This window comes from Anser brachyrhynchus (genome assembly GCF_964034855.1).
Source record: "Anser brachyrhynchus genome assembly, chromosome: 1".
In the NCBI taxonomy this organism is placed as follows: domain Eukaryota; kingdom Metazoa; phylum Chordata; class Aves; order Anseriformes; family Anatidae; genus Anser; species Anser brachyrhynchus.
In genome coordinates this window covers 86,745,578-86,761,549 of record NC_137694.1, presented here as the reverse complement: position 1 = coordinate 86,761,549, position 15,972 = coordinate 86,745,578, and the positions used below count along the sequence as shown (strand labels likewise).

The 15,972-nt window shown below is 36.0% G+C and overlaps 1 protein-coding gene across 13 annotated transcripts in view; it reads right to left on the bottom strand.

Annotated features, from left to right (window-relative positions):
• CADM2 (cell adhesion molecule 2) overlaps nt 1-15,972 on the bottom strand; it is a 659,818-nt gene that overhangs the window by 182,877 nt on the left and 460,969 nt on the right. For 10 of the 13 annotated variants that reach the window (XM_080574601.1, XM_080574596.1, XM_080574602.1 and 7 more), the window contains one exon: nt 7,235-7,384. In XM_080574601.1, coding sequence (XP_080430727.1) covers nt 7,235-7,384 — 150 coding nt within the window. Of the gene's footprint in view, nt 1-7,234; nt 7,385-11,240; nt 11,394-12,138; nt 12,158-13,015; nt 13,121-15,972 lie in introns of those variants that run through there. The other 3 variants (XM_080574597.1, XM_080574600.1, XM_080574608.1) reach the window with 2 other exon arrangements.

The window sequence follows — 15,972 nt, the reverse complement described above, 5'->3', positions numbered from 1 at the left end:
AGAGAGTGTGTGGTCATTGGTCTGCTGGTGGGAGGGAGTGAGTGATTGCCTCTGCATCATTTTTCTCTTTCTTTCTTTTTCCTTCACTTATAAAATGTTCTTTACCTTGACCCATGAGTTTTTCTCAGTTTTGCCTTTCCAATTCTTCCCCCACCCCACTGCAGTGGACAGAGCAAGCATAAGAACACATTAATAAGAACTAATACTGCAACTGAAAGATTTCACCCAGGTTAATATACCTCTACATGTCATACCATGGTCCTCAATACAAGATAAGAACTGGCCAGACACTTATTAATAATAGTTGCGTGGTGTAACTGTGAAATCGACAGATCTGACCAACATAAAAAACTAAACTCAACTACAGATCTTGGAAGAACTATTCTAAAAGATCATCATGGAATGCTCACTGTGAAGAGCTCTTCCTTCTCTGAACCAGATTTCTGTTTCCTACAATTTTTACTTTAAATCCTTAAAACCTGTCAAATGTTGTAAGGCATTTACAAGCTATTGCTATTCAGCTCAGGAAAAAAAAATAAAAAATCCATTCCCTCTGCAACCCTTATACCTAGCTATAAAGTCATACTTTGATATTTGACTATACAGTGTTCTTGTTTTTTTGTTTTGTTTTGCAGTTATGGCTTATTTCTTTGTGTTTATTTATTTGTATATTTTTTGTATTGATTTCCATTCTTTGCCATAGATTTACTCCATGGTATTATCTCACTGAGTGGGTCTATTAAAATGTGAATCTCTAATTTCTATGTGTACCCTAAGATGGAATTCAGCTTGGTCATCATCTGCTGTCTGATGCCATCTGCACTCAATTATGTAACAGGAAACAGAGCATGTGAAGGTGAAGACTTAAGTCCACTCATCATTGCTACTTGATTTCACATTACTCAACTGCTAACACTCTCAGTCCCCCCAACAACACAGCCTGCCTCCCTGTCTGCATATCTAATCTGAAGCATATATTTCCTACTTTCTTCTCTATTGCAAAAAAGAAACACTATTTTCTTTGCATCTTTGACTTTGCTTTTTTGTCTAGCCTACCTCTTCTCTTGAGGACTATTTGTATACATGTATACCTACATCTAAAATTCAGCTACTTACTAGAATTGTCAAATGCCATTCAGGAAAAAAGTTCAACATTTCCCCTCCCATCAGAAACATTCTCAAATGATTCTTGTAACTTGCAAGTGCCTCAGTTTGTTTATGTAGATCAGTATCTGAGGCTGACTCATCCCAGAGTGGTGTAAATTCGGGTTACACTTAAATTCAACACCCAGAATCTGGCTTCTACAAAACAAGTCAAAGGGTAAATACAGCTAACTGAAAAGGAGTAGTATGACTCCAACATGAGAGAGACAAGACTTTAATGCCAGGAAATGCCAGCCTTCTGCACAGCATTTCTATCACCATTTGTTTTTGACAGTGCCACGGTAAGAATTAAAGTCCTCTGAACCTCCTAAACTGACACATGTGACCTGTAGTTAAAATCCTGCACCTTGTGCACTGTGAATTTCAGAGTCTCTCTAGAAATGTCTTCATATTGAGAGAGAAAAGAGGCAAGAAGCTGTCTTCATGGAGTTGATACTAGAGGAAGGCATGACAAAAGGGATGATGTTTTGATCAGAGACATGTCCTGTCTCTAAACTTACACAGAAGTTCTAAAGTGACAATGCCAGCGCCGAGAGGGAACAACTGCTGAACCTTATGAGCAGCTGCTATACCCAAATGCGTTTCCACAAGTTCACTCGTGGCATCATGCCTATCAGGGAAGCTCTGGGGAGCTCCGCAAGTACAGTGCCCTCTCGTAACCCTTGTCTAGTACACCAGTGTCGTTGAAAGCCTTCAAAATGATAGGGAGTTACATAAATGCCAAGTCTTCTTACGTGTAACATAATCAAAGGTCATCTAAAGGAACATATTCTGCTGCTGAGGGATGAGTAATCCTGAGGTTGGAATATGCTTTCTAATGTTTTAGTAACACATCAAATTGTTACTACTTGATGAAAGCACATACCCATCTATGATTAGCATCAGGCACGTATCTCATCAAAATGTGGCATGTGGGTCTGAGGCAAACTTATCATGATCAATGTCAACGCAGCACTTGTTTTACTATCAACAGACTTGTAAACTCCCCATTAAGGTAAAGAGCAGGTATATCACAGTATCATTTGTCTGACTGAGCAAAACTGTTAGGTATACACCAGGCACCATTTCTCATCGTTTTTATAGTCTGATTGCTCATTTCTATAGTGATGAGATTAAACAACTTTGGCACCAACAGCCATCATTCAGTTGTACGTCTGCTTTACAACTCAATAACCTGTTCCATATGTATCTATATTCCCTACCAAAAGGGAATATGAAAACTGCTCCAGCAAGATAAGTTCTTTTAAGTCTTCCCTTTACCAGCCATCTCTATATTTCCATGCTACAACCTTTTTGTTATACATCTCCATTTATATCTTTGTCTGTGTTTATTGCTCACTCTAAATCCTTAAGAAGTACCACATGAGAAGCTAAAATAAAATAACCTATATTAATTTAATATCATATCTGCCAGTTCTACATTTTTGCACACTGTGCTTCTTCCAAAGGCAGGTATATAATTATAGGTACTTCGGTGCATAAAGTGGTACGGAGGTTCTATGGTAATTATTCATTTTAATTGAAAATTGTGCAGGGAAAAAATTCAATTCATGTGTAGCATGCAATTTGCATTTGTTTCTAAAGAATCCGAACTTGCTCGGGGTGAGCTGTGAATTCATATTTTCCAGAAAGACAAATCTTAAAAATTCTGTCCAGAGGTGGGAAACTGAGGGGGGTCATGGTAAGACTCCTGACCCTTTTAAAAATTAAGACCACTTATCTACTTACGTGACTTGATTATCAATTTATACTTTTTTTTTTTAATGTCAATATTTTATGTTTTAAATGAAAGTGAAATGAAAGTAAAAATAAAATGGAAACACAATGTCCTTGAAATTACCAGTTAGAGGAAGCAGAAAAGAGAAGTACAAGAAAGAACAACAAAGAGACGGTATGCAGGAGGGAGGTCATCACTAAGACCAAATCCACAAGATCAAACATTTGTATTTCAATGTATTTTAGCTTCTATGTGTTAAAATAATGATGAAGACAAAGTTAGTTCCAGCTTCAATACATTTTAGAGTGTAAAAATAAGATTGGAGGGACGCTACTGTTTTACCTCATTTAGCTAATAAAATAAAGTTATAATGTATTTTTCTACGGCAGGCATGATATGCATGTGCTCTTTCAGGACTTCCACATTATTTTTTATCCAAAAGAACGTATTTAAATCCTAATAAAGACACAATCTGTGAAACTGAAGGAGCCCACACAATCCTCTCTGCTAACGGATGCTCATTTTCTTGTATTCCAGTACCCTGTTTAACCAAGCAAGAGGTCACTTTTTTTTTTTTTTTTTCAGCTAAGGCTATCTCTAATACAATCTAATAATCAGCATGAGAAGTAAACCAGGATTAGAAAAACAAACAAACAAACAACAAACTTAGTAGTACTTGCCCTGGCCTACTACCACTTTTTTCTAAGATGTGGCCTACAAATACAGCAAAGGCAGAAGAAAAGGAAAACATTCTGTTTCTCCTCCCTACCACCCTCCACACCCAATTCCATTCCTATCACCACAATGACAGGAGAACATTTTAGGTCTAAACTTAAAACAAAAAGCAAATCACTCACCTACTTCAAGTGATGAGGACCTGGAAACAACCACTGAACTATGGTTTTATATGCATTATATTTGTAGTAAAGTTTTCCTGAAAGAAAACTCTACTACTCATCATTTACATTTTTTTTTTTTAATTATTTTAAGACTACATAGGCCAAGTGCCAAAAATGTCTAAAGTTAAATATAGTTCCTGGCTCCCTCATAAATATTAAATTGCTGTGAGGGTGGGAGGAGGTGTTCCTTTCCAACAAAACATCCTCCTAACTGGGCAAAATCTGTACTCAGAAACATGCAGGCATGACAGAATGGGAGGAGAAGGAAAAGAGTTAGTTAACAACGTGTAGTTAACAATGTGCATTAGTGTAGTTGGCTCACTGCATTTCCATACTAAGTTAGAACATCTAAAAAAGAAAAAGAATATGACAACTTCAAAAGTCAATCATAGCACCACAATTCAATAGAACACAAAATTACATGAATATGCTTTTTACAGTATACGTAATCCATTTTGAATAAAATGGTTACTAACAAAAAAACCCTTGTTGAAATGCATGGGACTTGGAAACAGACCTTCCCTCCCTCTGACCAAATAAATTACTCTTTGCTGGCATACAGTAAGTTTTATTTTGGTCAGAAAATGTTTTTGCAAGACAGGGAAACCAATTTGCTTGAGAAAGAAGTAAACGTGAAGGAGTCCCACCAAGAGCAATCTAGTGGTGGACAGCTTTTCACTGCATGGACAGTTTGCTCTATTTTTTGGCACCTGTTCTGCCGTATTCTGACAGCTGTAATCTCCCTCTTCTACTGCTGCAGTTAGGACCTTCTTTTGATGTTTACTGGACTTCCTTCTTTGCACAAGATTCTCTCATAATTATTAAAATATAGAGCAAAAGAAAAAAAAATCCTGATTTTTTAATGCTTCCAGACATAAAACAATTCTACTGTCATTTCTATGTGTGTCATTTAATGAGTATATCTAGAGAAAATAACTTATTGAAAGGATGTAAAATTAAACGCATATGATTCTGATTTTGTTCAGAATGTGGTGATATCCACAGTTACTCATCTCTAATGGATAGCCTACTGGTGGAGCTACTCTGAGGTTCTGTTTCTATACAGAACTTAACCTGACACCCTTGGGTTCCTACTCAACAGTTTTCATGAATGTTCAGTTTGAGAAACATAGCTATTAAATAGCAATTTTCATAGTGCTGAAGGGGAAAGTAAGATCTCAAGATTAGTTTTGGCTAACCCTAGGAGACAGGTTTGAAAAGACCTTGGCTGAGGCACTGCTCTCAATAAATTAAAAGTAATGACTGGATCTAGTAGAAAGCTGCTTTTCATAGCCAAATTGTATGGCTAGCTGAGACAAGTAGGTAAGCGAAAAAGAATAAGGAAGACTTTACAGTTCCATTTGCCATCATTTACTGACAAAAGTATCAAGATCAGACCCATAACTATTTCTCCCCATTTTCGCTCAATAAAGAAAGTATCACTGTATAAAGGTAATCTCTTTCTTATACATTAAGAATACATACATATTGACACAGGAAAAAACAAACAAACAAACAAACAAAAAACTGCCAATGAATGTTCTAACTATCTTCAGAAATGGCAGAACATTTTCATTTTCCTTGTGGGACTTGGCTCACTCTTGGTATATTCAAGCCTGGAAATGTCACACAGAAAGAATGTAAAGCTTTGTCAATGTAAGAAAGACTAAATACCTCTGATTGAATGACCTAAACTTTTACTTGATCATGTCAGACATTTTCCTGTCTAATTGATATACAGTAATCCCTCTACTAATGAATGACTTGAATCATCAAGTATTCCTCAAGGTCTTGGGACAAGCTAGAAGTTCAATAAAGAGTGTGGTCCTTTAAATTTACATGCTTCAGCTCCTCATACTTTCTGTGGGGAATATCAAGTACTTACTATGCTGCTTGCCATTCAAATTCTGCTGTTTTAATTCATTATATTTAAAAAAAAACAAACATCAACCATTCTTTGTAGAAGTAGAGATTTAGCTAAAGTATACAGAAAATTAAATTCACATCAAAAGGCCTACACAGTTCAAATCAATCTATTTGTAGTCCCCCCATCCTTCTCAACATCCTTTAAAATGTCACATAAAAAATATAGATTTTACAAGTATTGATGTGGTCTATCAACAGACAAGTTACCTCAGCTTTTAGTTTTGCAGACATTATTTACCAATCACTAATGATTACAAACAAAATAAAGGTGTCCATATAAGTAAAGGTTATAGGGCTAGACTTATGGCACAAAAGTTTGCACCGTATAAACCACTCATCTTCAAGTCTACATTCAAAAGGTACTTATGATTTCAAAGAAATTGCAAATCAAATGATTACGCGCTACAGGAAATTAGATAAAAGAGAAAGGAACCACTTCAACTCTATAAAGAGATTCTATTCAGCTATTATATTAATAGCAAAAAAAACACACATATTTTGATTGCACCTTCTGCAGGTTTAAAATGACAGGTTTTAGACTCTACTTTCATTCAAGTGCATGGATCCATAAAGCACTATAAGTCCTGCAAGGTGCTGTAAAGTGTTGCAATCATTCAGCAAAGTGTTTGGACAGCACTTCTTTAATTTTAAGCAGAAGAGAAGCTGCACTTTTTAAAATATGTCCCAGAATATGCATCATCTTTCAGAATAAATTCAAGCAGTAGAATTAAATTTTAAATGTTGTTGAACTTTTTTGCTACTGAAATCAACACCAAAACTTTTGCATTTTTGAAGCCAAATGATTTAATTCCTTGTAATTTCAGTTTTTAATTTCTTTATGGTATCTAATGCTGCCTTTAGGTTAACATTCTATTATATAAAATATGCTTCTTCATTTCAGATGAGGATGAAAATCTTGGAAATGTACTGTACTGCAGTGATAATGCCCTTCTTTTTGTAAAGTACGGACACTGTCCTGTATTTTTTTTCCTAAATTAACCAGGATTAAAAAATCTGTGCATTGCATAGTTGGAAAAATCAGGGCACTAAAAACAAAAATTAATTTTGATTATCTGTTACAGTAAGAATTTCTACCACGGCAACTGCATACTGCACTAACAATCAAACAAGTTCCAGTACACCTGAAGCGAGCGATTTTATATATACATATACACAGACAAAATAATAAAATCAAGTTACAGGGTTTATGGACTACGTCTCCCCATGTCATCCATAAATGCTCTTCCAAGATATTTTGCAACAATGTTTTCTAAATCAGTTCGCACTAAGAATTTCATATATAATTATTTTCCCTTAATAATAACTTGCAATTTTACACAAAAGGAAGCACTTTAGTGAAACACACCCATCCATGAAAAAACAGATTATTTAACATTATATCGTAATTATGGCTTAAGGTTACATTCCTAGCAAATAGTTATACGTTAAAATACTAAATGGAAATTGTTTCAAACAATTATTTCTTGGAAAGAATGCTGCAGAACCATGAGTTCAGGAAATAATTTACCTTTCTTGTCATCAAAGTACAGTGTCTGTTGAGCTGGATTTGACCACTGGAGGGAGGTGTTATCATTTTGATCGACCCTGCAGGTCAAATTTGCTGTTCCCCCTTCAACAACCGTGACATTCTGTGTAAGTGGAAACTGCCCTTGACTACCTGAGGAGGGATGGGACGGGAGGGAAGGAGAAGGGAAGAGAAAGAGAAAAAGAAAAAAAAAAAAAAAAAAAGGATTAAAGTTGTAGAACCGAATTTATTGCAGCAACTTCCAACACGTGACAGTCAGAATTCAACATGAACTATTTCAATCAAAGCAATATAGTACAATAAATTGAAAAAAAAAAAAAAAGATAAGCAATCTATTCTCTGTAGCAGAGAAACAGACAAATTAAGAAATAATGATATTACTTGTATTTTTTTTTTTTCTGTGAATGATACAAATTAGCTTCAAAGGAATATTCTGCAATCTTTGTTTTCTCAGACATACATAGAAATCCAGATGTCCATGATACGGCTCACACAGTACAGACATATATAGATGTCTCAGTACGGACAATATATTTTAAATGTTCTAGAAAGCATTACTGAAAAATCTACATACACTTTTTAAACAGGGGGGACAGGGCAGCCTGGACTCCATGTTTTGTTTTATGCTTTTTGAAGAACAGTCAGGATGACATTTTTCCTGTCAGGTTTGGAATGTCATTGGAGAACAAACGTAGTGTGATTCTAATACAAGATACATCCTCTGCTGAGGGAATATAACCTGACTGCATATGAAAATAGAAGAGATGGCATAGTAGCTCTCTTTCGCATCTGTGAGTCTATCCCAGAGCATTATGAATCACATTAAGTGCTTGCAGAAAAGTCACTGGGAAGATTTCCAAATACCTCTACACAACACAGGAACACTATCATCCAGGTTCTTGAATCACAAGCGTTTTCAATGGCATAGTTAGACTGAAGTGTTGCTTTGTGTATTGTGAAAATAGCACACCTTGTCAAACAGTAGAACACATTCTGACAAGAATATCACAAGGGAGCAGAGTAAAAACATGGGATGTCTTTTTTTTTTTTTTTTTTTCCCCAACATGGGTGGGGAAAGAAAAGGTCCTCAATAATAAGCAAGAAACATCATTATCTGGAGATATACTTAATTTATTCAAGGATACAATGTAAAAGACAATACAATAGGCTAAATCAAATATATGATTCTTTCTTCTCCTCCTTTTATACAGGTCCTATTAACACAAGAAGTGCTCAAGGTTAGGTAAGGCTGCTAGCATAAGAAGTGTTATGCCAAGATTGACACTTAAGTGGGATGCGTCAGGATTGAAAAATCTGTCTACAGTCCTACAGGAGCAAACATAGACATAAGTACTTTGAGGAAACTATCTTTTCAATAGCCACTAATTACACCAAAAGGAATTCACAAATCTGGCATAAAACCCTAACAGAAACATCCTGTTTTACTGGCTCTCACCAGAGTTGTTCCTAGCTACGTGGGAGCAGAGGCACGGCCTTCTGTGTAGAAGGCACAATATAAAAAAGTTAAAAGATAAAGTCTATTATCTAGTATACAGGTTTTCAGATGACCAGAGTAAGGAATTACTAAATAAGAGATCAGTAACTAAACTTCTATTTGACCTGTTGTTATTGCCAAAAAATTTAATTCTGGCCAGGTTTCGATAGCTATCCATTTCCCTATGTAAAATAATTTTGATGGACTTAGGCCTGGTATATGACTATCTACATCACAGAAACAATTGGCATTTAGGTAATCTGACACTCTTCATAAGCACCCTATTAAAAAACAAACTAACAAAAAACTATTCTACTGCCTAAGTGTTTATAACCTGAAAAAAAACTTAAATTCTCAGCAGTGCTAGGGAAAGGTCATCTCAATATAGAAATAGAAGATTCTTTGGTAATTTCAAAGAAAAACACTCCCATGTCTTGGTTTAAAAAAATAAAAAAGATTAAAAAAAAAAAAAAAGATTCCCTTCAAAATGCCAAATCTGAATAACTGGTACTGGAAAATAAAATCTAGATTGTATCTTTTTTGTATAAATATCAACTTCCTGTAGATATCTAAAGATCAAAATTTACTATGTACTAATGTTTACTATAGGATGGTATTTACTATTAACTGGATAACAAATATAGTAAATAAAAACTATGGAATACTGCAAATACCGTGGTGAATTTAAATGCTGCAAATAATAAATGCCAAAATACTTGTGACATCCTCTGTATCTGACACTTCATTAATCAAACCCTGCTTCTTGAAAACTACACATTGAGAAATGCTTGACGAGTGAGAAAATCATAAACAAGGTTGGGAAAAAAAAATAAAACAGAAAAGATTTGTCATTTTCTTCCATTTCCCCTCTTTCAACTCCAATGTGTCAAGGAACCTCAAGATATTGCATAAATTGCTTATTGCTTAAATTAGAATTTTAAAAATCCAGAAAAAATGCACATAGCCTGTTATTACTTCTACTAAATTACAGGCATTTTACCAAAGAAATAACCTTCTAAAGTATGTGCTGTGGATAAGAGGCTATGGGGGCTAAGATATTTTTTGCATATAAGAAGCATTAGACTAAGCCTAGTGCCAGAGAATAGCGCAGTGAAATCTGTGATTTACATTAAACTATCTTCCATTCCTATTCTCCAATTAAAAAATATTGTAATGATTTAGGGCCTTATTAGCATGATTTAGGAAATCTTCCCAGGATTACCCTAAATTCCTTTTTTGATATTATAATTCTTATTATGAAGGTCTCATTGTATATGCAATCTCCCACTTGCTAATTAGGGTAATGGAGCAGACCTGTTGATCAGAACAGCGGTTAGTAGGTAAACTATGATGATCAACCACTAAAATGGAAACTGTGGGTACCTAGGTCTGAAAGAGGTCAGGAAAACTTTCTTTCTTCTTATTACTATATGGAGTGCTGATATTTTGGAAGTGAGAATTAATCTAGCATATAGAAGTCATGCCAAAGAATTTATCCTATCCCTTATCAATACAGAAGCTACATGGATCTGGAGAAGATGCACATGGCTTCATAGGAAGCCTGCAGTGGAGAAAGAGATGCAGAGAAAATGAGCCACTAGATCTGGAAATTAGCCCAAGTGGAAGAAATGAAGTCTGTGTAGAACAGGGAAAAATAGAAAAGGCAAGAACAAAAGAACAGATATTGCACACTTCTTATTAAGACCAAAATTATTAGTAAGTGATGGGAAAACTAAGACAAAAAAAAACTTTTACAAGATTACTTTTTTGCTTGTATCAGCACCTCACTTGGGTTATTGAAGTAGGACCTTTGGGGCTAGAGAAAAAGCTTATAAAAGCCTATAAGCAGGTACATAAACATTCTAGAAAGCATCAGCATTGGGCCATTTAACACAACATTAAAAGTGTCAGAGAAGTGCTTTTATGCCACTGAGGCTCTGGTCCTGGGGGGACTGATAATAGTTTGTGGGAGAGGCCTTATTTCTGTTAAACAGGTAAGTAGCACATGGCCACAAAGCATGCAAGAGAAGCTGCCAGTCTGTGCAAGTTACTTAGTGTGATGAAAAAAACAAAACAAAAAGCACAGTCCTCTGCCATCAGTGAAGCAGACGAGGTATTCTCAGCCAGCTCTAGGTACCACCATTCGGCTGCGGGGGCAGCAGGCTTCCACAGCAGCACACCAGCCCATGGCTGGAGGCCACGAATTAGAATCAGAACATCACACCCCGAGGGACTTGCTTTGGAAATCACCATCTTGCATAGGATAACTTGTTACCACTGCAAAAAAAGCACTCATAAAAAGCACTCATCCCAGCATTGAGTATGCTGGTTCTGATCCACGTGAACCAACCCATTAAATCAAGAATGCTTGGTGATGAGCATTCAAGAATAAGGCAGGCCTTGCCAGATTGAGGGTACCGTATTCAGATTCAACAGGACAGATGTGTTAAAAGAAACACAGCTTTCATCATCATTTCAAGACCTTGAACTTACCACTGTGGTTCTCCAGTACGGATGCTTCTTAATTTAGTCATTAATCTTTCTTAACTTCTTCCCTAAGTCTGGGAGCAGAGGTTGAACAAGACAACGTCCTTTACCAAAAACATTCCACCTTTAAGAAGTCTAGCACTGGAAATCTCAGGGGCACTGTTGGTAACATATTTCAGTGTGTAACAGTCATTACAGTTTAAATGAGAAAACAGTATTTTTCCACTAGTCTGAATTTGTCTCAGTGCAGCACCTAGCATCCACGGGCTCTTGTTACATCTTCTTCCCTGCTCTGAAGAGCCCTCTATTATCAAATTTCTCTTTCTTTCGTCGGTACTTAGAGACTGTGATCATATCATCCATTAACCTACTCTTTGATAAGCTAAATAAATTGAGCTCCTAAGTCTTGCTCTAGAAATTGCATTTTTCTAATCCTTTAATTAGTCCGTGGCTCTTCTCTGTGCCCTCTTCAATTTTTCATCTTTTTTCTGAAGTGTGGATCCCAGACCTGGAGACCCCAGTGCGGCATTCACAGAAGCAACAAATACAAAGGTGACACCACTTCTGTACCAGCACTTCATGGGCTTCTTTGTGTACTTACATGAGTCCCCTTGGCCCCGGTGTCAGCCCAGGACTCACGTTTGACTTTCTTGACTTTCTTTCTCCCTCAACGCTGGGAGTTTTTTTTTGTTTGTTTTTCCTCAGACACTGTTCCCCATTCTGTTTCTACCACCTCCTTCCATAGTTCTTAGATGTACATCCTTACGCTTCACCACGCTGAAACGCGCATCTCTGAGCCCAGTGACCTGTGCTCTCCATTATTACGTATATCAACAGTTGTTGTGTCATTGGCAAACTTTACTGGCAAAAATTTTGTTTCCCAGGGTGTTTCTAAAAAACATACCTGAAAAACGTCTATGTAGTACAGTGCCAGCTGCTTTTCCCTGTGAGGCAAATGCACAGAAATGTGACTGTTCAATGGAGAGTTCCTATTTATTGTTACATTTTCATCATGTATATATATATATATATATATATATATTTCCAAACAGTTCTACTCTGCTTAATGCTTACAAGGTTGGTTTTGAATGAGTTTTGGTTAGTAATCAAGATGTCATGCTATTTCAAGTCAAATGTCGTACAGCAGTCAAAACATTTTAAAGATTATTATGGTTACCTTTTTCCAGATATAACTGTAATTTATGAAATCATGTAAGTATTAAATTTGTCCAATATTGATAAATATATTCAAAAGCATATTGAAAATAATTCATTTTTTTTATCGAAGTTTTATTTTAAAACAGAACATGATAGAGATTTCTGTTAAGGTGGAAAATCTAGCTGCAAACTAATGTTCATGTTTCCTTTAATGCTGGTGATGGCAGTGAGACAAATCCCATGAAACTAACTGAAATCTGAGATTTCAAAACCTGATTTACATTCCTAAATCTACTATTGACATGACCTCAGGCAACCCATTTTATGCCTTGCCACAGTCTACATTAAAAAAAAAAAAAAAGGTGCTTACTCAACTTACAGAGATTTCAATTAAAAAGGGAACTGTTTTTTTTTTTTTTTTCTTTTAATATGTATATTTCCACTGTCTCATCTGATTTCATCTCATACTTGCTAATACGGGAAAGAGAAATCTGCTTACAGATAACAGCTTTTTAAAAAGAAATTAACTTTACAATGCTTCCATTTTAATGTACAGATGAAAATTTGTAGCACTTTGTTCCATGTATTGTTGAAAACTCACATAACTTCTGTTTTGTACTTACATGCTGCTAAATAAAACTTCTATAATGGTCCTTATTCTATGAATGATTTGAGATTGTTTCAACTCCCCCCATCAAAACGTAACTCCTTTCTATGGGGAGAAGCCCCTGTAAAATATGAAAGACAATTTTAAAAGCAAATATCTTTATTTCTGGATTAACTAATTTATTTAAAATATTTGATGTGCAAATTCTGGACAGGGCCAAAAAGTAAATTTTTTTTTTTTTAAAAAAAAGATAGAGTGGATTCCCAAGAATTTTAAGAGAAATCCCAAATTTCAGGTATGAATCCAAATCTGTCTATATGTCTTGAACTTCTAACTTGGACTTGCTGATGTCACAAATATAAATTCTTGCATTATGTTTACTTTATCTTGTTGAAAAAACAAAAGTGATGATAGCAGTAAGAAAACCATATTCATATTTATAGCAAAAAATACTGAACTAAAATATTCTTTACTCCAGCAAAACCCCTGCATGTTCATACACATGAGAAGAAAGGAATAAAGAACGCAGCATATGACATAATAATAATTAATTACACGGTAAATTTCAACTTCCATTGGAAAACCTCTAAGCACTTCCCACACTATTCATCAGTGCATTAAGCACTTCCCAGATACACTGACTTTCGGTCTGCATTGTGCTAGCTGAACAAACCATGAGTTTTCACTTGCCTCTTGCCAGATGGCCCCTCCATTCCTGGAACAACCTGGCAGCCCTTCTCTTCCTTGAGCACACACAGTCGGGATGTTTTGCTCCACCCCAGGAATCAGCACCACATCATGCAATGGCAACAGTCATTCCTTATTTCAGGTTAAAGGTATGGAAAAGATGTTGGTACTTGGTACTTGTACTAGGGGTAGGTACTGAGACTTGCTTTGCGAGATGCACACAAAAAAAACTTGTAATCATATGGGATTACAAGATGATAATGGCACACCAGGCTGGCAAAGGCCAGGGGTCTCTTGCAAGTAGGCACCCACGGGTGCTCCAGGGTTTTGCTGCCTGCCAGATTTTGGCAGATGTAGAAGAAATCACAAGGCTGATCAGTGCCAGGAATACGGGAGTTATCCCCATTTAGCTGAAGAAATGGAAGGTGGGAGTCGTGTGTAAACTTGGGTAAGATAAGATGGAGCAGGGTAGGTTTGAGTGAACACCATCTTTCACGCAACTTTTATTTTGGACCGATCAGAAATCCCTCTTCAAATGCTACATACTGAGTATTAACAGGGCATTATCTTTATAAACATCTAGAAAATACAGAACATGTAAATTATACATACATTTCTGAACACAGCTTTTCAGATAAGTTCAGTGCATTTTAGTTTTTTCTTTATCATTAACTAAGTTGAATGAAGTAATGGAATTACTGCAAAAGAGACACCTAGATATCACTGTCACCATGCTGTATTCCAGTCTCTCTTCTCATAATAGGAAGCTTTGTTAGCAAAATTACTGTGCCTAGATGGAGCTGTAGTTAAGTACATTCTACCGCAGGTTACTTTTGCAGTGCTGTGTGGAGGACCAATACTGCTTTCTAGTAGAATTGACAGGTTTGTATCTCATTAGCCACAAGCTGTTTCCAGTCAAGAAATTTTTTGTTTTGTTTTGTTTTTTTTCTATCCCAAAATCATGGCTCAACTGCTTTTACAGATTTTAAAACTGATTTTGTCTCAGTATGTGACAAGACCGTGGGTGGCAGAATAATTACCATTATTTGGTCCAGTTTGGAAACATTTGTCTTATGAGTTCATCTCACGCTTATTTGTTTATGTTCTGGGGTGTTTTTTTTTTTTTGTTGTTGTTTTTTTTTGTACTTTTTGCAATTAAAATGAAAGCTCTTTAAAGAGTTCAACACTTCAGTTTGATGGTTAGGTTATATACTCTAATCAATTTACCAGGCTAATTATAAATGTGATTTGGTGGCTATAAACACCGAGAAAACAGATTTCTCTCTTTAATTCTGTTTCTGCAGAGGTCTGTTTTTGTAAGAAACAATTATGTTATAAATTATGAGCTTCACATTATCAGTAGAGCATGCTTTACCTACTCCTTTTGCTATTTGTCAGAAGGCCCTAAAAAGAAACGTGTGTAGAAGGAGAGGGGGGAGAGGACAAGAGGTGACAGCAGTGAGTTAGCAACCTTCTGGCCCACTGACCAGCTCCTCCTGCAAACCTAGCTGCCCATCAGCTCAGCGAGGCAAATCAAGTTTATCATCACGTGAGGGAAAAAATAAAGTTTGTAGTTCTATTCATTTTCACTCAGGCAGCCAATAGCAGAGATTAAGTAAGAAAAACATTCATCTTTGTCTTTGACTAGGTCAAAAGGCTTTTCCTAATTTGTCGTCTTAAGTAGTGCTAATTTAGTCCCACATCTGGATTGCTTGTTTATTTTAGAGTTGATCCCCAGAGTGTCCTGCAAATTGCTTGCTCACTGAAGAACAGTGTTTAAAACGAGAAACAAAACAAAGAGGAGGAAAAAAGTGTGCGTTCTGGTAACTATGACATGCTCCAGTAACAAAACCACTTGCAGAGAAAATTAGAGTTAATGAGAACACTGCAGAAACTTACTATGCAATGAGAGGTTTAGGAAAGAGAGAAGAAACAATTCAGAAAAAAAAAAAAGTTACGCCCAAACTGTGCATTTGAGATTGTTCAGCTTTCTCAAATGTTTAAGCAATTACTAAAATATTCCAGAGGACAAGAGCACACTGGGATAGCCACTGATTTCAGACTACAGAAGTTATGTTACACAGCGATAAACGAGGAGGAAGCATTTGTTACTTCTTGCACTCCTGATGTTTCAGGTATATGTTTCTACAACAGCAGCTAACTCGAGATATAATTGATTCAGTTTCCACTACAGTGAAACAGATTGCAGATATAAATGTGAGAAAATTACATATTTAAGTACAATTATTCCATAAAGATAAACAGGAAAAAGTAAGAGAGAGAGAC